Genomic DNA, 23,307 nt, shown 5'->3' with positions numbered 1-23,307 from the left:
TGGATCCCTTCACTGTACATATATTGCACTGGCACTGTAAATAAACTACACCTTGGAGATACCTTACCGCTCTGCGTTTGAATCCCTGTACCAGATCGTGACATAAAGATGAATAAAAATACTTGAAAATCCTGATTGTGGTTGTCATAATTCATACATGACAGCGTTAAGATCTACTTTCCCTGCATCACATAACAGACAAGCAACTACCGACAAGCAACATAACAGACAAGCAACTACAGCGTGGTAGTTGTGATTTGCTGGTGCAATATATTTCAAATAAATAATTAAATCATTACTCTAGAAATGCAATCTAAAGGGTAGTTCAACTGTTTGCATGTTGGGCTCTTATCTTTTAACAGCAGACCAAGAACTGCTTGGTGTTCACTTCAGCTTCATGCTTTGTACTTGTCAATGTTTCCATTACTTCACCCCTCTTCTGGACATGGGGCCACTCGCCATGTGCTCAGCTTTTAGTATTGTGGCTTTTACGTCAGAGTTACAAATGCCATCACGTGTGATCGATTCCTTTGGTCTGCATCTCTGCATCACTCTCTCCGTTGGAACAGAAACAATGTGAAAACACTAATAAATGATGGACAAAGAAACTGGCCTCTCCAGCAGAGTCTGTTACAATGTAACCAATCACACATGACTAATTGCATACCATCATTAATTACCTCAGCATGGAGGGCAAAAATTGCTCTCATCCTGGATCCTATCCCTGACCCAAGGCAAGTATTGATCGTGACCAGTGCTCCTGATCAGAACAACCTTCTGAACTCAACAACTTTAACCCTCTTTTTCACTGTCAGATCAACAAGGCCACACATTTTAGAAATCTATAATTGATGTTTTATTTAAAGCAGTCTAGGTGTTCGTCACGCATGCTTGAGTTTTACAGCAGCTGGACTTGCATATACCTTTAGTTTAAATGCTACCGTATTTACCAACTTATTCTACTGCATCATTGCTGGCATTAGTTGCCATCATCTGCTACCCTGGTGTCTTACAAATCTTTAAAAACAATGGGGCAGCAACAAGTCTAGCACACGAAGCAGCTCCAAGGTTGTAATTTCTCCTTTTTCACTACTTTATCTTTTATTTTAGTCTCCCAAACCCATCTGCCATGGTGAAATAGCAAATACTTCATAAATAGCCTTAACAATAATTTACTTCACACTGTAACACATTTTAACTCTTCCCTTATGTTTAGCATTCATAATTGGTGTATGAATTAATATCTCTCGCTATACTTGCATGGATACCATATTATTCATAATGAAGCAAAACAATGAATCCGTCCAATGTGTCAAAACATATTTACCAGCTGTTTATGTAAAATATTTTTTTCTGAAATCACTGTGGAGGAACTCTTTATGCTTTTGTCAAATGCACTGGAAGGTTTTCGAGCATGAACATCCTGTTTAAGGTGTTTCAAAATTCTGGACTAGGCCTCTCTAAAACCTTTGTTTTGTTCTTTATTTGTTTTTTTTTTCTTTATTGAACCATTTATAGGTGGACTCGCGGGTGTATTAGCAGAATTCATGGTTCCATCAATTACAGCAAGTCATCCAGGTCCTGAAGATACAAAGCAGCCTCAGACCATCACACTACCACCGCCATGTTTGACTGTTGCTATGATGTTTTTGTTTTTTTTGTTTTTTTAATGCTCTGTTATTTTTATGTCAGATTTAACTTGACTTAAACCTTCCAAAGAGTGAAACTTTTTCTCTTGTCAGTCCACAGAGTATAAAAGTCTTGGGGATCATCGAGATCTTTTTTTTTTTTTGGCAAATGCTAGACGAACCTTTGAGTTCTTTTTGATCAGCAGTGATTTTGGCCGTACAATTCTCCCATGGATGCGATTTTTGCCCAGTCTCTTTCTAATTTTTGAATCATGAACTCTGACCTTGACCTTAAGCGAGGCCTGCAATTCTTTAGATGTTGTTCTGGGTTCTTTTTAGATCTACTGGATGAGCAGTGTTGGGGAGTAACAGAATACATGTACCGCCGTTACGTATTTAAAATACAAAATATGAGTAACAGTTACCATTCAAAAAGGTGGTATTCAGAATACAGTTACTTTGTTGAAATAAAGGGATTACACGGCGGTCTTTTCCTGTTTCATATTTTAGGCTATGCTATCTCTATTTTTGGTAATTCCATGCCGGTGGAAACCCAAACAAAAGAGGCTCTAATGCCTGTGTCTCAGTCTTGTGTCTTATAATGACGTAAAGAAATATTTTTAAAAATGATTTAATATGAAGGCAATAGGCAGAGTCTTACAGGCATTTCCCTAAAGAATGCAGCCTGATGGGTAGTGTAGTCCGTGCTGCAGGGAGGATGGACTGCTACACCCGTTATGTCCGTGAGTGCCAGGGAGGGAGAAAAAGGAGAGTCGAAAAATACGAGCTGTCACTGACCAGAAACGGGAGCTGGAAGCATGTAAATATAATAACCACTGCAGCCAAAAAGAAAAGAGTGCATGACGAGCCCAGTTGTAAGTAAGCTATTAAGACTCGACTGTACACCGTGTTCATGTTTTCCTCCGAAACAATAAGTTCCGTTGGAGCAGTCTTTCAACGCCTCTCTCTGTCTCTCGCTAGCAAAGTTGACCCAGACAACAAAGTAAAGCTAGTTTTCGGCTACGAGCCGACACGGAACCTGACGCATTAGCTAGAGGTCCCTTTACTATGGTTCGGAGCCGCGGACCTGTTTTATATACACGTGGAATAGTTTTCTATACGAGATCGCCTCAAAAAGTGCAGCCTTACCTAATGTCCACCTACTGTTACTCATTTTATATTAAGATTTAAAAATCTAGTTGGTGTTGGTATGGCGAGTAGCCTTCAGTAATAGTAATAAATCACAAAGCAATAGTACATTCATGTAGTTGTAAAAAAGAATGATAATACATTAAGTAATGCAAAGTATTCAGAATAGATTACTCTCATTGAGTAACGTAACAGAATACGTTACAAAATACATTTTGGGGCATGTATTCTGTATTCTGTAGTGGAATACATTTTAAAAGTAACCTTCCCAACACTGTGGATGAGTCATTGGTGTGTGCTTGGAGTAATTTTGGTAGGTCGGTCACTCTTCCCACTGGGAACTCCTGTTCCAAGTTTCTCCATTTGTTGAAGATACCTCTTGCCACAGTTTACTGGAAACCCGAGGGCTTAGAAATGTCTCTGTTGATGTCAGGTCTGAGTGTGGAAGGTTTGTTTGATGATCTGAAACACTAGTGTGTAACAAATATGGAAAGAAATTAAGAAATCAGGAAGGGGGCAAACAGTGAGCTTGAGAAACATTGACATAACATTTACATTTGTAAGTAAGTAAATTTATACAAATTCAGACAAAGTGCTTCACGTCAAATAAAACCAACAGAAAAAGAAATAAACAATAAAATAGAGTCTAAAAAGCTTTTCGACTCCACTGAGTTCACAGACTGGAGAGACTGAGATTTAGAGTACTTGTTTCTATTTGTACTTGTTTTTGTTTCAGTCTCATTAAATTTGTTTTGAAGTCGGATGAAAACAAAATACGCTAAACAGGGACGTGTGAATGCCTTTTTCCGCTATTAATCACAACGTTGTGTACAGATCTTATTTGGAATTTCCTTTTATAAAATGTATTCATGCACTGGGAACGATCCTGGCCGCCCTCAACCGCCTCCTGTCCCCCACCCTCCCGGCCTGCTTTTCTAAAAACATGTTGACCTGGATCAGTTCTCAAAGTGAGAAATGAGGCAGCCGCCTGCTTCTGTGTAAATTGGCTCTCGTGGCATTTGAGGGGGAGTCATCAAGCTGGGCCACAGAGACGAACAGCACTACAGAAAATAGCTCCCATCAACTGCTTATCAAACTTAAAAAGGACTAAAGAGATGAGTTATTAAAAAGGTGTTGAGGGCTTTTGGTGATAATTTCCATCGTTGACCTTCTCAATTAGGTTTGCTGTGGGAAAATGTGTGGGTGCTTTTGAAGGGAAAAAGTGATGTCTGAAACAGAGACTTGCCTGCAGCAAAACATGTCACTAAAATGAATTGATATCCCACTGCCACCTATATGGGTGCTATATCTATACACAGGTGGCTCTGTTGGCAGCAGTGACAGTCTTCCCTTCACTAATTACAGGCCTTTCTGTTAGACACAGTATTTGGTATTTATAGGATGGCTGTAAGAGGATCCTCCGGCTGTTTTCAGCTTCAGGCTTTTGCACTGTAACAAACTGCTGTAAAATACCAGAAATTAAGTCCTTTAATGCACAATTTAGTGTGAAAACCACTAAATACTGTGAATGCTTAATCCTCTAAAGAAAGAAAAATAATTAACAGCAACCTACCACACATTTTAGTGTAATACAGAGTTTTATATTTAAGCTAAAAGAATCGGTTTAAACATACTTTGATGTTTATTTTAGTTATTTTGTCTTTAGATTGCTGTGATGTGACATCCATTTTGTGTTGATGAATGCAACTTGTCACCCTTTTTTCACGTGTGTTAGTAAGCATGAATTTGTAAGTAATGCATTTCAATAGGAAGTATATTTTGTGCATGAAGCACTATTTTGTCAGAGAAAGCTAAGAGACATTACCATGGCAACCATGAAACCAAAGCTTAAATCTTGTGTTTTAAACAAGATTTAAGCTCAAGATCATTTCTGTCCCTACCCAGGTCTTTATTAATACCCTAACTTTACATATAACATCAAAAGGCTCTTAGTGAATGCTTTGGTTGTCACAGCTTCCTGCAGTTTTTCATGTACTCGTGAACTACTAGCCCAGGAGGTACTAGTACGTCTTAATAAAGTCTTCAACACAAACTGGAAATGGAGAATGTTCGCTTTCAAAGTAAAAGTTGTGGGTCAGTACTGCAGGCAACATCTGCAGGGCAGAACTTTTACTTTGAAGGCAACTTGTCTCCATTTCCAGTAGGCGTCACACTTTTCACAGTTTCTCTAAAGTTTGAAGAGTAGCTGGTGAGTATTTATACACAACAGGGGCGACTTTAGCCCATTTTTAGGGGTGCTTCAGCACCCCCGAAATGAATCAAAGCACCCCCAAAGATTTCTTACTTCTCTGAAAATATTTGCTGTTTGTGTGACACTACTAGAAATGTAAAAAGCATACAGTACTTGGTTGAGACGTAACATTTTAACAACAAAAGTACAGATTCCCCCCCCCCCCAAAATGGTTTGTTCCAGCTCGCTTCTCCCCTACTCTGGCTCTAGCACCCTTGGTGCCAGAGCGATGGTGGCTGAGATGTAGCAGAGCAGAGGTGTAAGTGCCTGGCTTAAAACAGGACATATTAGCTGCATTTAACCTTCAGTTACCCTTTATATTGTTAGGTAGTTATCAGACCATGACTCTTTTTAGCTGAAAAACATTACACCCAGGTAACCTGCAGTGTTGAAAACTTGTTTTCTGACAATGTTTGCTACTCTACAATCCGTCCTGCTCTGTAGTAAAATCAGCGACATTTGACTGTCCTGTTGCTCCCATTGAAATTTATACAGCCTATTTAAAAAAGTGTTTTGCTTTTCTTTCACAAATGTGGGGATTAAATTGTGTTAAAATGTACAAAACAATGATGTCATGTTTTGTGACGAGGACCCAGGCACAGAGAGACTTGATGAATTTAAGAATCCTATGATTTAATAAAGAAATTTGCAGACTTGCACAGAGATGGTAAAATTATGATGACTGATAACGGAGATGAAGACAAAAGACGATGAGGACAGGGAGGAACAGGGGTTTAAATGCACCAAGGAGACAGTCAGAGGGAACTCGGGACAACTGGAGACATTTAAGGATGCAGGGACTGACAGAGCCAGGGAAGAAGTCTCATCGTGACGAGTAAAGTTTATCTTGCCTGGCTGGGCAGCTCTCTGGGTGCTCAGCACCCCCAAAGCTCTGATCCTAGAATCGCCCCTGATACACAAGTCTGTCACTTAAAAAAAAACAAACAAAAAAAAAAACTATGACCGTAGCGATAGTGAAGAAAACAATCACAGAAAGGTTTTTAATGGCTGACTAGGCATAAACACTTTCTCCCCAGCAGCATATGGTTGCCAGATGGTCACTGTGTGTGACTTAATGTTGTCACAATGATTGTCACATAGCCAAAAACTGTGGACTAGTAAATGTTGTGTGGCTAGTGGTCATGTGTCTGCAAAACCAAAACAGAAAAAAGTAAAGTAGTCCCTTGGTTTGAAAAGTAAAGTCAGCATAAAGTGATTGTAACCTGCATCTTTGTAAGGGCCACCTAGGGGCTAGGGCTGTGGTTGCAAAAGCTACCAAGCTATATATAGGTATATATATTACTTTGAGTGGATTTTCTTAATACAAAAGTTTTAAAAAAAATCTATAAATAAATTTAGGAGGAGAACATTTAGGAAGAAACGTTTTATAATAATGGATTGCATTTATATAGTGCTTTTCAAGACTCTCAAAGCACTTTACAATTCCACTATTCATTCACTCTCACATCCACACACTTGTGGAGGGAAGCTAAATTTGTGGCCACAGCTACTGACAGCTGGGACGCTGCCATATCGCGCCATCGGCCCCTCTGGCCAACAAGTAGGTGAAGTATCTTGCCCAGGAACACAATGACCAAGCCAGACAGAGCTGGGGATCGAACCGGCAACCTTCCGGTTACAAGATGAGCTTCCCAACCCCCTGAACCACGATCGCCCCAATGACAATAAAAAATAAAAAATGACAAAAGGGGAAAATAAATATACCCCATAAATGACCCGACTCAGTCACTTGAATGTTAGTCAGGTGTATTCATGGCTGAATGGGTAAGTAGAGTAACATTCCCTTAACAGTATCATCTAAAGTGGGTAGGAGAAATGCAACACACCTTAGTGCAAGAAGAGAAGAAACTCAGAAACATAACACAGAATGTTATCAAAATCATACAAATTGCAATACATTAAATAACTGCTTTATGAGTACTTAAGTATAGTATAGCCTCCTAGATTAATTCTGGCCATTCTCAGTGCAAATTTAACAGACAAATTTTTACAGTGTACAATAAAGATCTGTCACGTGATTATTATTCTACTGCTTTCATGTGTAACCCACATTCAAGTGTAAATGCCACCTTGTTTTTGATTGTGAAACTTTGTGAATCATCACACTCCTGCCTTTAATGGGCAAAACAGTAATAACAAGTTTAGTTTCATTCAGACCTCTTAGAGGCAGCACACGCTGTTCCTTCGAGTTATTGTCGGCCCACTTTGTCCCTCTGTGTACTCACTTACTTGATTCCCTGACCTCTGACCTCTGTGCCTACTCTACTTAGTCCTATTTTACTGCAACCCAACACCTCCTCATGCGATGTAACGCCCACCTGCTGTCTCATGACTAGAAAGTAAGGAGTTTTTAAAAATAAACCATTTGGCGAGCGCGTTTGTGTATTTATGTGCAAAAGAAAGAAGGGAAAAATAAGGTTTCCATGGAAACTAAAGAATTGTGTCTAATTGGCAATAACACTTCAAAGAGGTCTGAAATAAAAGGCCATAAAGCTGGCCTTGCACAGTCGTTTGGAAATGAATGACAACGCACAATAAGCACTGCTTGTTTTGATTTATTATTAATGCTTTATTTATTTACACAGATTGATAGTTCAATCTGTGCAGAACAAGCACAACATGGTTTTGGCCACTGTAGCAGCCTGTTCTGTCTATTTCTGGGATGGACGCTTATAAGAAACCAAAGAAGGAGAGATTATTTTGGCAGACAGGTGCTCTGTTTATTCAGCATACCCCCCCCCCCCCCACCCACACACACAAATGCAAACGCGCATGTGAAAGTGCGTGAATGGACAAAATGTGATTTGTCTTAAATTTGGTGAGAAATTTAAAAAAAATCATGTGGTCATAATAGCTGCAGCTCAATTTTCTTTTAAGTGTCGAGTTTAATTTATCTGCAACTTAGAGGCTTTAGATTTTTATTTCCAAATTTTCAGTTGAAGTTTCCAGGATGTTGACACAAACATTGTTATGTAACCTGTTAAACCAGATGTTAATCTCACTTGAATAACACTTAATCATATGAAAAATACAAATGAGTTGGGAGCAGCAACAAAAGTTCCATTTTATTTAGTCTCACATAATTTATGGTGGGTTCTTAGAGGAGCAAGAACTGAACCGGTGGAAGGTTTGTAGTGATTACCCTCTTCCACCACTCTTCTTGTCAAAAGACTGGTTGTTCAGTCATCAGGGTTGACAGTGCAAGCCATTTGTATCCTGCAAAAAAAATGGAAGAGATCCGTTTTGTGTGTCAACTTGGTTGTAAAGCATGTGCCATTTACAGTATCCTCTTGTTGTCTACCTTTAAAGAAGCTTTAAATGATTCAAAACCAGTCAGATCCTGTGTGTCGGTGTGCTATGCCTGTAAATAGCTGAGCGTCCAGCATGTTGCTATGTATATTTTTGTTGACTACTGAAGACTTTTTATATCCACATGTGTTAATATGAGGCATCGATTGCTGACTGTAAGCTGGCGTGAAGTGACAACACTGATTTGAAGAGCACGAGAACTCTGCACAACCAAAACCTGGACACAGAGGCTATCTGCAGAGGCGAGCATGGAGAGTCCACGCACAGAGATTTAATGGCCAAAAAGTTTTGTGCAGAGACTTTGGTCCCCCTCCAGTGATAGGTGCGCTATCCACTGTGTACCCTGCATTCTTATTCTTGCTCTAGCAGCTGAGAATCCTAATGGCTGCATTAAAAAAAGGAAAATTTTCACACATCCAGTAAAATAGTACACCTTTATCTTTCCTCAACATAAGCTGCATTAAATTTAGTAATCTCTGATTCTTTTTATTGAAATTTCAGACTCAAACTGATTTATGAATACATTTCAGTAAAACTCATAACATTACCATCAACCATAGCAGGATTTTCTTTTTAATATGAAACCTGATTAACATGAAGTCAGCTAAGCCAGATGTCATATGTCAAAGTAAAGCTGCAAGTCTTTTTTGTTTGTTGTCTTTTCAATAGCCAGATCGATGACTGAGACCCACACCAGTGTAACTGAAGAATACCGTGGTCTCCTCTTTGCATGTACACCACTTTGTTATATGTGATGCAGAGTAATATGACAGTTGTGCTATTAACCCTATAATGCCATCCTCTAGAGTATTAATTCAAAATCAGAATAAAGACGTGTCCTTGATTAGCAACAATGGGCTTCCCTGAAAATGGCACAATGCTACAGATGATTACAGATCAAGGTTTGCTGTGAACCTATAAATATTTCTGCACTTCTGACAATCCTGTCCGGTCTCTTCCTTTTTTTTCAGTCAGGTTATCATACCAGAAAGACATATTGAGCATAATAATACTTTCAATCAAGCAGACAAAGTGTCCTGGCAACACCAGAGCTTCTTAATATCCTAATTCAAAATAATCTCTGACAAGGTTTTTGTAATTAGAATCAATATTACACATAAAATTTGTGATTTTATTTTCTTTTGTTTTCACTCAGGTCAAAACAGAACCTGAGCAGGACTGATTGTATGTGTTATCGTATGTATTAGCCATAGATATGTGTTCCTAATAAATAGGCAAATCGGTGTAATCATACAGAATAAATTTAGCAGTTTTCCCAGTAAGAAGATGAAACTGTAGATGTTCCAAACATGCATCTAAAGTGGGGATAATTTCCACTGAAGCATTTAAGGAATAGCTTTGATATTACACAAGAAAAGTCATGTTGTGTCCTTATTCCATATAAACACACACTAAAATGCTTCACAGACACTTCTTCTATTTCTACAGGATTTTGTCAGGATTACAAAAGTCTTCACTGGTGTTTATCTTTTGTTTTCTTTTTTTTTCTTTTTTTTTGGATGCGAGTCTCAGTATCTGCCTGAGTGGGCTAAAGTCTAAATTATACAGTCCACATCTCCACTCGCTGGGGAAAACAATAGCACATATAAATAGGATCATAATCAGAGCTCTCTCTCTCTCTCTCTCTCTCTCGCTCTCCCTCCCTCCCTCTCTCCCACACACTCACGCTAGCAGGGATCAGGGCAGATGCACAACCACCAGGCTGGAGCAGCTCTCATCAGCTACTATGGAGCAACAAGCCCAAGCTCAGGATGGAGGCATGTGCAAGTTTGTGCAAGACAACTCTTGGAGCGTATTCATGACATAGGTGTTTCTCTATTAAAGGGAAGCAAGGAAGAAAAAGAGGGGAGAGCGGCAGAGACTGTAAATCCACTCAAGTTTCTTTCTTTTTTTTGGAGGATGAAACTACTAATTCAGTCTGCAATAACACAAAGGTGAGTGTTTAAAACTCCATCTTTATGTTTGTTCCCCCACAGGGAAGGTCTTAGTCATAAGAAGTGTTTTAAGTTTATAATGATGGAACAATGACATGTAAGCTTTTAGCCCAGCGTATTTCCTTTCCTCACCCAAGTCTAGATCTCTTTAAAAGTGCATTATAAGGAGCTGCCACCTTCGTAGGCTCTGCTGCACTTCTTTTTTCCCTGTTCTAACTAACTAATTAACTACCGAGAAAATGTAATCAATACTTAAACGAAACCCTGACGCTACTGAATAAGTCAACTGTAATAAATGTGGGCAGGGCAAACAGATAGAGGAAAAGATTTCAAAGGACTACATCATTTTCAAGGTTAGGATAGTATTCCGCTCTCACCACCCTCCTCCTCCTCCACCTCCCAGCTGTCAATTATTCCTGCAGGCTTTGGATTGATTTTCAGCACTGGACAGCTCCTGTGGCCTCAATGAAACGGACACACGTCATAGCTGCAGCTTTGTTTGAAAACTGCCCCGTCATAACTTTTGTGTGCACTGTGTGAACCATTGATCGGCTTGTTAGACCTTCTCCTGCAGGGATGGATGGAGCAGAGATGGAAACTTAATCTTATATGTTTTAAATGTTTTAATGTTTTTAATATTGAAAGTGCTGATGCCATAGTTCAGTTGTCACTCAAATACCAGCAAAATTCATTCCCTTGAGTTTCAGTCCCTGTTCATTATCAGCAGGATATCAAGTCAATCAAATGGTAAATGGTAAATGGCCTGTATTTATATAGCGCTTTACTAGTCCCTAAGGACCCCAAAGCGCTTTACATATCCAGTCATCCAACCATTCACACACACATTCACACACTGGTGATGGCAAGCTACATTGTAGCCACAGCCACCCTGGGGCGCACTGACAGAGGTGAGGCTGCCGGACACTGGCGCCACCGGGCCCTCTGACCACCACCAGTAGGCAACGGGTGAAGTGTCTTGCCCAAGGACACAACGACCGAGACTGTCCAAGCTGGGGCTGGGGCTCGAACCGGCAACCTTCCGATTACAAGGCGAACTCCCAACTCTTGAGCCACGATCGCCCCACAATCAAAGGCAAATGTTCAAGTGAAGTCAGAAGTTGGTGGTAATAAAATCAAAGTCCAGTTGCCAGTTTTTGTTTTCCTGTCAAGTCAAAGGTCTCAAGATTAATGACTAGAGTTTGGCTTCATCCACATCTCTATTACAGAGCAAAAATACAGGTGTGAGGTCATATAAACCAGTATGTTTATCTAATGCACTCTAAAGGGAAGTAAAAGTGAAGTGAGAAGAGTAATATTTTTTCTGAAATGTACAAAATTGAAGCAGAAACTGAAAAGAACAGAAGTTTAAAAATAAAGATTAGATTCCACCACTGTGTGTAATTAAAATTTACAGACAGACTGTTCATTGTTCATTCTCCAAATTGAACAGTGAAAATCACGACACTGAACAACCATCCACCAACTATCACAGCAGCTGCATCCTTAGAAAGGAAACCATTCTTCCCTTTTTTTTCCATTTACTTGAGCTGATTTGCCTGTGTTCATTATTGTGAGGTCCATGAAGCCATGAGTCTGGTAAGCGCAGGGACGTTTCCAGGGTTTTGCAATTGGGGTGACACACGGGTCCACGAGGAACAGGGGCAGGGGTGCAGCACAGGAAATCCAAATACTTAATGAGATTTAAAAGTCAGTGTAGAAAAACTGGGCAAGATTCTCTGCTTCATGCACAGCCTGTTGATGTTTGATGTTGCATGTCCTGTTGATGTTTTTATTTTTGTATGTGTTGGACACAGCAATTGTTTTAAAAGTGTAAAAAAAAAAAGTATGTACATTTTTATTTAAGTAAAAGTTATATTCCTATATGTTTAAAAAACAAAAAACAAAAACAAAAGTAAGAAAAAGGAGAATACCCTAATAATCTTCTGATGGCACATGATCTATTTATTAAGGTTGCATCTCTGTAAATAATCAAATTCAAGGTCTGGTTAAAAATACAAAAAAACATTCAGAAAAATTGTATTCAGAAAATTCCTTCTCTTTAAGATGGTTCATAATACAGAATTTTTATGGAACTTTCTGCAGTGTACTTCAATCGCTTAATAGTGCACAAAAAGTTATACAAACAAAAATATTTTAATTAAATAAAGCAAACATACTCGTTATGTTACACATTTCAAAATCACATATATATTCTTATTGGATCATAATTAATGATTCATTGCTGTTGATCACTTTAGTGTTGGAGCTGTTGATTATTTTTTATTATCTTTACAATAAATTGTGTGAAGTAGAAAGTGCAGTATTTGGTCATACAGTGGTGCTGGGCAATGTAATACCAGCAGTATGCTAGTCCAGCAGCTGTTACCAGCACTTACTTTAACCACTGGCTTGTATATGTAGAAGACTATAATTCTTTTGTTAAGACTAAACCTTTTCAACAGTTTCAACTAGTCACTGCTTATTTCGTGTGTGTGTGTGTGTGTGTGTGTGTGTGTGTGTGTGTGTGTGGGGGGGGGGGGGGGGGGGGGTCAGGTCTGCTGAGTGATCAAGATCCTATTTTTTTTAACTTGGACAGAGTGTAGAGCCAGTGCTGTCCTCAGGGATATGTAGGTCCTTCTCACTTAAGAACATCTTGTACAGAAATACAGAAAAATAGAGGACAACAAAAAAAAAAGTCACACCCAAAAGCGTGCCAGTTCTCTCGCACATTTCTTTATTAAAAAGCCTTTACACAGGCAGAAGGAAGAAATACAAAAACAGGGTGCAGAATACACGTGTGTGTGTGTGTGTGTGTGTGTGTGTGTGTGTGTGTGTGTGTGTGTGTGTGTGTGTGTGTGTGTGTGTGTGTGTGTGTGTGTGTGTAAATCTTCTAATTTTATGCAAATGGAATTACACTTTATAGTAACATCCTCTGATGTTATAATCTCTTCATCTTAATCTGTATTTTTTCCCACTCTTTGGCCACCTCAAGTGACCTTGCACCTGTAAACCTTTATTTCTTTGTTTCTTTCCCTATTTCTTTATCTGTGTGTTTCTTTTTTCTCATTCCCCTCTTCTCATATGATCAGATGTCAGATTACATGATCAGATTACACAAAAGGGCTTAAGCCAGGTCATAAAGCTACTGCCATCCACCTTTCGTATTGTTGTTTGAATCGAGGGATTAAGGGAAGTAGTAATCTGTTATTTGAAGAGGGCTTCCTCCATCCTCTCCTCTGCATGGGATTATTATGTTGGAATATGAAAGTTTGGCTTGGCTGACGTAGTTGAATAAGAGCTACGTCATGCATGAGCATCCCTCTCAGAGTCTTTGACACAGTATTTAATAATAATATTAATCTTGTAGAGCTTTGTCATGCACTGTGCTGTATCCCTGTTGAGTTTCGGTGCGATTCTGTGGATGGCTCTCTCCTCTCTGTCAGTTTATCTCGTCCTGTCTCACAGGATAAATCATCATCACACACAAACACACAGGGCACAGCAAGTCAGTCCCTTTGAGAGGAGAGATGTTCCTATGGCGACAGCTAATACACTAACTATGATCATCAATTACTGTAGCTCTCTCCCTGGACTACTGTCAGCTGGGGAAAAGGAACCAGCATGCATAAAAAACAGTAACTGACTAATGATGAGGAATAAGAAAATAGAAGAGAAAGTACAAATATCCAAAAGTGACATCGCGCTACAGTCCGTTGTTTTACTTAGAGGACACAGGAAAAGGTAGTGAGCAGGTCTGTGGTAAACTTTTCTCAACTTCGAGGGGACGCAAACCACTGAATGACATATAGCAGTGTAATAGACGGTTACCTAGGCAACAGGGGCCTTGAATGTCCATTAGTGACAAACGGTCAGGTTCAAAGCGATACATGAGAAGTGATATGTGGACATACCTTAAGGAGACATTAATTCAGCGAATAATTGCAGTGAATTTCAAATTGCTAGGATTATTTGAATCCACATGTACATGCTGTATATTTTATGTACATGTGGTTTAGGTTTTAGCACCACAGTTCAGCATTTTGACTAAAGCTGGAAGGAATTTTAAGTAGTTTGTGTCACATTTAGGCAGCCTAAAGAGACACCACACAGGAAGTGTTTCATATTCGTAGCTGATGGATGCAATTTAACATGTGTTACATGATGGTAAAGGCTCGTATTTAAAGTAAAGGGGTTGTTCAAACTACCTTATTTTATTTTTACTCATTTCGTAACTGGTGGAAACAAAAATGGGCCTGTATTTCATGATGTTTACTTCCATAGCTGTTTTGTTCGTGTTTTAGTAAGAACAAAGCTTGTTTTATGAAACTTGTAATGTTCTTTTATGTTTTTATTGTCATAGAGCAGAATATTTTTCTAACAGCCCAATAAAGTGACAGCATTTTCTGAAGCATCAGGAGTTTCGCCTGCACTCCTAGAAGGTGAACTTGGTTTTGTGAAACCACTACTTCTATAATCATTAAATACATTGAACTGTATTCAACTGCGTTCACTGAAAGATGTGTCTATGGCTTTGTCAAAATGATGATCACCATGGCAACAACACTATACTGCTGTGCTGTGCTGTACTATAAATACTGCAAGGTATTTCCCTTATTTTGGACACTGTGAGCGAACAGATCAGCCAACATGGCTTCAAAGGCTTAACTACAACTACAAAAAAAAGTTTTGTTGGGGGGCTAATAGTTTGAGAGTTATCATTTTTTTGTTTTATTATATCCATGCCCATTCATATCTTCAAACCTTGTTGTAAATTGATTTTTAGTTATTTATTTATATTTTTGAGTAGTGTTGTCCGCTCTTTAAAACCTAAAATCTTCTTTATTTCTGACATTGACTAAAACTTAAAAACAAACGAAATAAAGCATAATAAACTTATAATTTTAATTTCCACCATTGTAATAAAAAAGAAACAATCTTTAACCACTAAGGATAGGCAGTTCAGTTTAATCAAGAAAACAGAAGTAATAAATGGATTTTGTGAATGTGGCTGAAGCACTAATATAAGGGAGGTGGAAAGGGTGAATTTGTTTTTCAAGGTGTCCTTGGGCAAGATGTTGAACCCCAGATTAGTCCTGATGTATCCATCGGAGTAAATGTGTGCATGAAAGTAAGAAATATCCTTAAACGTATAGAATAACGTGCTTCATGAATGTGGCGTGGAGTTAAAAGCATTCTGAGTGCTCGCTTAAATGTGAAAAGCACAAGGGTATATGCACTCACAGATAATTTAACTACATGTCCCTGTTCAATCCAAATGTCTAATCATCCAAATACATGGCAGCAAGTCCTTGCATTTGGGTATGCAGACACGATCTAGCTGTCCTGCAGAGGTTCAGCATGGTATGGTTGTGGCTGCTGTTCAAAAGAGAGAACAGCATTGGTTTCAAAAAAGAGAAAATATCTGGCGAGCGGCAGTTCTCTGGTTGAAAATGCTATGCTGATGTCAGATGTCAGAGGAGAATGGCCAGGCTGCTTTGAGCTGAAAGAAAGGTAGTAAGTTAAATAACAGTCATTAAAATCAAGGTATGCAGAAGAGCATCTCTGAACACAAAATAAATGAAACCTGAAGAAGTCTGGAAAAATGTTGCCTCGTCCAATGAGTCTTAATTTAGATTGCAGGTCAGAATTTGGTGTCAACAACATAGCTGTGTCTCGCCTTGCATCAGTAGCTCAGGCTGCTATCAGTGGTGTAATGGTGTGGGGGGAATATCTGGGACACTTTAGGCGTCTTAGTACAAACTTAGCATCATTTAAATGGCAAAGCTTACCTAAGTATTTTTGCTGACCATGTCATTCTGTTGGCTGCTTCCAGCAGGATAACGCACCATGTCGCAAAGTTTAAATCACCTCAAACTGGTTTCTTGAAAATGGCAATGAGTTCCCTTTACTTAAATGGCCCGCTCAAACCAACAGAGCACCTCTGTGATGTGTTGGAATGAGAGATGAACAACAAATCAACAGCATTTGTGTGAAGTTATCATGTCAGTATGGCATTGGGTGTGTGTGTGTGAATGTCAATACTAGTCAATTTAAGATGAAATTATTGATATTTGGAAAAACTGTAAATCATCAAAAACAAAACAAACTTTATCTTGAGAAGCAAAACAAAACAGCATGTCATGTAAAACTGCAAAGCCTAAAGAAGCAAATATAAAAGCGTTATTAACGACATGTTTCTGCTGACAATTCTAAACAAAATTTAGTCAAAATATAACAAATCTACAATAAGTCAGGGCAACAAGAAAGAGTAATTTTCCCATTATAAATGCAGGCCAAACAGACCAGTCTGTGAACTGTGTCGTGCTCGCCTTAGCCGACAAATGAACTCGTTGACACTCACACGGGTCTGACCCATGTGGCATGGCATACTGCCTGACGTCTTTAAGAACTCCATAAGTAAAGGTTCCCTCCTCCAGCTGTGAGAGTTAAGATGATGTAATCATCTGCCCTATTGGGATTATCCAATAGAAGATCATCCTTTATCCAGCCACTGAGCAGCCAGTTCATAACATCTGTCCTTGGTGTAACACGAGCGTGGAACCGTTGCATACAAGGGTTCATTACATGACATCCAATCCCATCAAAATCTGCTTGCGTGTGTGTGCTCATGTGTGTTAAAATGTGTAGCGGGGCATGTGCTTGTTATTGACGTAACGGCGATATCGAACGGAGGCTTTTAAACTACAGTTGTCAAAAGTTTTCCCAAGACAATCCATTTCTGCTCTTTCATTAATGCAGGCCTAATTCACATCAGCCAAAGTGATTCATGTACAATAAAACATAAACCACTAACGGCCTGTTGTGTTGCGTGTGACTGGCCCTCTACTGGTTATGCAACCCTGTGGTTTTTGTTCATCCTGGTTCCCGGTTTGCTGACATAACCCTGTCATCAGGCCAAAACAGCGAATCAATTGTTCCTCTAACAGTAGATTACCACTGATTCATCTCTTAAAACCTTTGTCCCTTCCACAGCCTGTCTGGTTTTCCACCCCTGGTTTGGCCTGAAGGTCCCTAAGGCTAATCACTAGCAAGGACCTAATCAATGTGCTGTCATTATACAAAACTGTCTGGTCTGCTCCATGCATTAGGAAAGGCCAAAGTTTGTGAGGGATTTTTGATTGTGAATTTTTGACCTTTTTTATGGAACTATGGATGGTGGGCTGTGGGAGATTCTTGTCTTCTGTTTGTGTGTTAGCCCCCATTTGACGAGATGTCATTACTTTATTACAAATATTCACGGTCCAGTGAGAATCAGTCGTACTATCTTCAGTGTCTTTGAGATTGCTTTAGGTTGTTATTCTCCATTAAAAAGTCTAAACTAGCGAAATTGTTATTTTTTATGTTGCTGCTTTTTCAATCTTTATTTTATCACATCAGAACATATTTGTGTGGTGAATGAATGTATATTCACTTGACTCTGGATCTGCCCTTATTCTTCGTGGCATGGATTTGGCTGTGAACTGAAGATGCTGCTCATTGTTTAATGACCAACTATGCAGGTGTACCTAATAAAGTGTCCAGTGAGTGATAATGTAGACTGCGAGTGATAAACAGACAGGTGAAAATTATCCGAATGTTCAGTGTTAAAGAAATTCTCAGGAATTTAAATTGGTGCATTAAAATGTAATGCAGCAATCCTCTAGATTTGCCAGAGGAATGGTGCAGAAGGTTTACAGTAAAACAACTGAATAAGCTGCATTAGAGCTGGCAATAATGTTCATGAATGTTACTGAAGAAGACAGGACTGTCCATTTTACTGCTGACAGAATTTTTTATAATGTGATGGAATGACATGGGAAGGGGCAGTGGGAACCCCTAATATCATTGGATCATTAATTATGGATTTATTGATGTGTTGTATGATGTGTAGGTGTTGTACATCAGTGCCTTTTATATATCTATATATAACGATGGAAATGATGGAGGGGAAACTGAAGATGGTTAATTCCTGGACCCTCGGGGGCTATCATATTCCTAGGAATTCCCAGGAATGAGCTATGTTCAGTTTCCCCTCCATAAGTTGTTGCGTTTTATATGCTGTGATCTGTGCTCAAATTTTGATGTATTCTCATATTCTAAAAAACTTCAGCACGGCTCCTCTTTGTCCTCTACATTCACAGAAAATGCACCAAGAGAGCACAGTGCTGATAACAAACGCAAGTCACACCTGAGCTCATACTGCCTCCCTGTTCAGCAACAGTACGTTAATGGTTGGAACTACCCGCCCCAACCTACATTACTGCCCCCGCAGATACAGCCTGATGATCACCGGTGCCATGGGAGCGGTGCGGGTCAACAGGTAAGAGGTAATGGGACTGAAACTATGTCAGTGGATGCAGCTTTTAGAACATTTCTTCCTTTCAATTTGGCAAAGTATGTCCATTCATTAGTAGCCTTTTAAACACAGATATATTAAAAGTAAACCACAAAATCAAAGCGTTAGATTGAAACAGATGCACAGCTTTACTCCAAGTTTTAAAAAATTGAATTACAGGCTTAATGATGCAAGGATTAGTACGGCTGCAGAATATAGATTAAAGTTGATACAGCCTGTATTTATATCTGCTTTTATACTAGTTTTCTGGACACATGAGAGAGTTTTTTAATTCCTGTCTGTGTCATGTGGGTTTATTCATATTTGTTCGAACAAATGTAATCAGTCATTATCAGTCAAAGTTAGCTTGATGCAACCATTCATACTGTTGATACAGGTGGATGATAAAATCTAAAACAGCAGTTTTCATTTTAGGCTCCATAAACTACTAATTAAGAATTTATTTAGACTCATTTTTTTTTTCTTTTTTTTTCCTTCATTTTTCTTCCAGATACAGCATCGTTTCCACAGATGAAGATGCCCTGAAGATCTCCAGCCTGGGCCTCCACAATGGACACAGTCCTCTGAGCCAGCAAACGCTATCCGGGACCTGCATGCGAGGTGAGGAAGGAGGAGGGGGAGGAGGAGAGTGTCCCGGAAGCGATGACGGAAGAGGGGCTCTGTCTCTGAGGGTGACAAATGATCCGATTGTCCACAACAGCTGCCGAGCTTCACCTTCATGCCGCCTGGGCCTGGATCTGGGCATCGGGCGTGTGCGCAGTCGCTTTGTGAAGAAAAACGGCCAGTGCAACGTGGTTTTCAACAACATGGAGGATAAACCACGACGATACCTGGCTGACATCTTCACCACTTGTGTGGACATACGCTGGCGCTACCTCCTGCTCATCTTCACCACCACCTTCCTTCTGTCTTGGCTGCTGTTTGGCCTGATCTTCTGGGGAGTGGCATACGCTCATGGAGACTTTGACATTCGCATCCCTGATAAGGACGGAGATGCTCGAAGTAGCGCAGAGGAAGGAAAAACCGAGTGGCGGCCATGTATTCTCCACATCCAGGGTTTCATTGGGGCATTCCTCTTCTCCATAGAGACCCAGACCACCATTGGATACGGTTTCCGGTGTGTCACCGAAGAGTGTCCGTTTGCAGTGGTGACCGTTGTGGTGCAGTCCATTGTGGGCTGCATTATTGACTCCTTCATGATAGGGACCATCATGGCAAAGATGGTGCGGCCCAAAAAGCGGGCGCAGACCTTGCTGTTCTCGCATCATGCTGTCATCGCTCTGCGAGACGGGAAGCTGTGCCTCATGTGGCGGCTGGGGAACATGCGCAAAAGCCACATTGTAGAGGCCCACGTCCGTGCTCAGCTCATAAAGCCCTATGTGACTGCAGAGGGCGAATACCTCCCCTTGGAGCAAACGGACATCGATGTCGGCTATGATGACGGACTGGATCGGCTGTTTCTGGTGTCGCCGCTGGTGGTGGTCCACGAGATCAACAAGAACAGTCCTCTGTATAACCTGAACCGCAATGACTTGCAGAAGGAGGACTTTGAGATTGTGGTCATCCTGGAGGGCATGGTGGAGGCGACAGCTATGACCACTCAGGCTCGCAGCTCCTACTTGGCTAAGGAGATCCTTTGGGGTCACCGCTTTGAGCCTGTGGTGTTTGAGAAGGGTGATCGCTACCATGTGGACTATTCCCGCTTCCATAAGACCTATGAAGTGCCATCTACACCTATTTGCAGTGCCAGGGAACTGAACCAGATGATGGGTCACAGGGGGCACTCCTCATCCTCCAGCTCGAGCTGCTCTCAGTCCCCCTCACCGTTTGCTCCGAGGGCGAGTCATCGCCTACTGGGCTCACACTCTCCCAGTGCTTTCTGCTATGAGAATGAGGTAGCTTTGTGCTGTGGGGATGATGAGGATGAGAAAGATCCAAAGGAGCAGCTGGGCGATTTAGGTTTCAAGGAAACATTTGTGGAAGAGCAGAGAGTGGAGATGTTATGTGTTCTGGACACAGAAAATCAGATCAGCCTTGACAGACTACAGCCTGCTCTACCTTTATACATCAGCAGAGAGTCAGGAGTTTAATCACTGGTAATGACTGCTCTTCCATTTATTTCCTCTCTTTGCGTGCACCCAACCAAAGTATTGAACTCTTGTAAAAAATAAAAGACGGTGAACGCAATAAAGCACACACGTCTTGCGAAAATACACACAGCTTTTAGTTCACATGGTTTCAGATAATGCACACTTTCAGTGTAACATCAATATCTGTCGAACCGCACAGCTCACCTGCTTTTAAACACGGTGACGAGGTAATTGTCTTCAATCATGAGTTACCCTGAACGTTCAATTGCTTACTTGTCTGTTTCTGTGTGACCTGTGTTTTAGGCGCAACTAAGCTTTCTGTTATTGATTTCCATTCATTTTTGTTTTTGTAAATATGATATAGTTTTATTTTAACTTTATAATGAGTTGACATCATATGCAGATAGCTACAGGATTAAAAAAAAATTAAGCATGACGCAAATGCTTCAAACTTTAACACACTTGCTTTCTTTGTGTAAAAATAAATTACTTCTGCATTTTCATCTTCTGTCTTCTTGCCTGAATTCTGCTGCATTTCACATCTGATAAGTAAGCACTTCTCTCTCTCTTTTCTTTCGAAGTTCATCACTGTATATTCTTTAGCGCTAACAAAGCACAGATGAAATCCAGAACCACACTATACAATTCAAACCTGTGCACACGATGAACGAGCACTTTACTCTTACTTTTTTTCAACAAACACAAACACTTTGCAACTGTGTTATGTTTTCTATGAACAAAACCACCTAATAAACAGCAGTATGTACTGTTATGACTGGAACTGCCTCTCGTCAGTCTCGAAATTATTTCACATTTTCAAATAATTTTACAGCTTTCGTGTCATTTACCACTTTGATCAGTCCAATTACGACATACTTTTAGCCTTATTATGTGTTGTGATGTTTAGGGATGGGTATCGAAAACCGGTTCTTGTTGAGAACCGGTTCCCACTGTTTCAATTCCTTGGAATCGTTTGCCACTTTTAAAAACGATTCCCTTATCGATTCCAGTCGCCCCGAATGACGTCATCACGTTGAGTAGCGTCTTTTACCCAGTAGGAAACACGGCGCCTGAGCGGCACAAACGCTCAAAAGTTTGGTTACACTTTATGAGAAAGGATGATAACAGGGCAACGTGCAATACTTGCAAAGTAGAGATTTCATCAAAGGGAGGAAACACTACGAATATGCAAAAGCATTTGCTCAAAAAACACGCGATTGCTTTCAACGAATGTCGTGTTTTTGATCCGCTCCGGACTAGCGAAGCTCAACCCAGCAGCAGCGGTAGCGTTTCCACGTCCTCTCCCGTTAATACTGCAGGTAACTAATCAATTAGCATTGCATATTATGTTAGCGCGATTTACCTTATTACAGAACCTGCTATTACTGTGCGTTGCATTTAGATAACCATGATGAGAGAGACAGAGTCTGGCTGGCTCAGATGCTGGCAGTTCTCGCTGCAGTCTACCGGTAGCGTCTCCTTTCAGGCCAGGATAGACGAATGTCACCCAGCAGTGTCTAAGTTTGTGGTCAAAGGCTTGCACCCATTTGCCACAGCAGATGCCCCCGATTTCACTTTGGTAAGTGAATGTGTTTAATTGTAGGCAGGGACATTACTGGATATTCTTGTGTAATTGCTACAGAATAATTTATGTTAAACTTTGTTATTGCTACAGGAGAATATTTATTTTATTATTTTACATATACATTTTTTTCCTGGGGACCCTGTGACACCCCATTGAAGAGCCGAAGGCTGGATCTCTTAAGATCTCACTGTTGGGTTTGTAAGGCCATGTTACTCCTAAATTTCTATCTTGTTCAAAGAGAAGATATAAAACACAGTTCTAAGCTAATCGACTTTAGTGTTCTCCTTTTTAAAAAAAAAGAATTGATAAGAGAATCGATAAGGAATCTAATCGTTAAACAGAATCGAAAATGGAATCGGAATCGTTAAAATCTTATCAATACCCATCCCTAGTGATGTTACAGGTGCTTTTCTATGAGAGAATACAAATGAGGAGTTTCTAAAAAATTTTTTAAAACCACTTCAAACTACTAAAAACTGAAGCATGTTTAAAGCCTAGTGCAAAAAAAAGGAAGAAAGGTTCAGTCTCTATATTTGAACCCTCAAAACAACTTTATAGGGGCTTAGTAAGCTGGTGATTTGCAGTGCCTGCGTCCATCTTTTATATACAGTCTATGAAAAGGGCTCTAACAAAGGCTCTGGGTTATTTGTTGCACTCTTTCATTGTTGCTATAAACTAAACTTACATTAACCTCCTAGGACCTGGCGTCCACATACAGTGGGGCAAAAAAGTATTTAGTCAGCCACCGATTGTGCAAGTTCCCCCACCTAAAATGATGACAGAGGTCAGTAATTTGCACCAGAGGTACACTTCAACTGTGAGAGACAGAATGTGAAAAAAAAATCCATGAATTCACATGGTAGGATTTGTAAAGAATTTATTCGTAAATTAGGGTGGAAAATAAGTATTTGGTCACCTCAAACAAGGAAAATCTCTGGCTCTCACAGACCTGTAACGTCTTCT

The 23,307-nt window shown here is 40.0% G+C and overlaps 2 protein-coding genes across 4 annotated transcripts in view; one reads left to right on the top strand and one right to left on the bottom strand.

Annotated features, from left to right (window-relative positions):
- The window catches only part of LOC113024069 (TRIO and F-actin-binding protein-like), a 100,864-nt gene that overhangs the window by 26,786 nt on the left and 50,771 nt on the right, over nucleotides 1-23,307 (bottom strand). The window lies entirely within an intron of this gene.
- LOC113024070 (inward rectifier potassium channel 4-like) lies at nucleotides 2,476-21,540 on the top strand. Of its 2 annotated transcripts, none has more exons than XM_026170690.1 (4): nucleotides 2,476-2,503; nucleotides 10,051-10,313; nucleotides 18,455-18,633; nucleotides 19,160-21,540. In XM_026170690.1, exons 3-4 carry the CDS (start codon nucleotides 18,542-18,544, stop codon nucleotides 20,757-20,759), a joined length of 1,692 nt encoding a protein of 563 aa, XP_026026475.1. In that variant the 5' UTR covers nucleotides 2,476-2,503; nucleotides 10,051-10,313; nucleotides 18,455-18,541; the 3' UTR covers nucleotides 20,760-21,540. The 2 variants fall into 2 exon arrangements, with proteins under 2 accessions (XP_026026475.1, XP_026026476.1); XM_026170691.1 differs by lacking the exon at nucleotides 2,476-2,503 and adding an exon at nucleotides 8,479-8,680 and having other exon boundaries at nucleotides 10,054-10,313.

The sequence above is a fragment of the Astatotilapia calliptera genome, chromosome 6 (genome assembly GCF_900246225.1).
Source record: "Astatotilapia calliptera chromosome 6, fAstCal1.2, whole genome shotgun sequence".
NCBI classification, from domain to species: domain Eukaryota; kingdom Metazoa; phylum Chordata; class Actinopteri; order Cichliformes; family Cichlidae; genus Astatotilapia; species Astatotilapia calliptera.
Note: the sequence above shows the minus strand (reverse complement) of the source record. Positions and strands in the feature narration are given on the sequence as shown.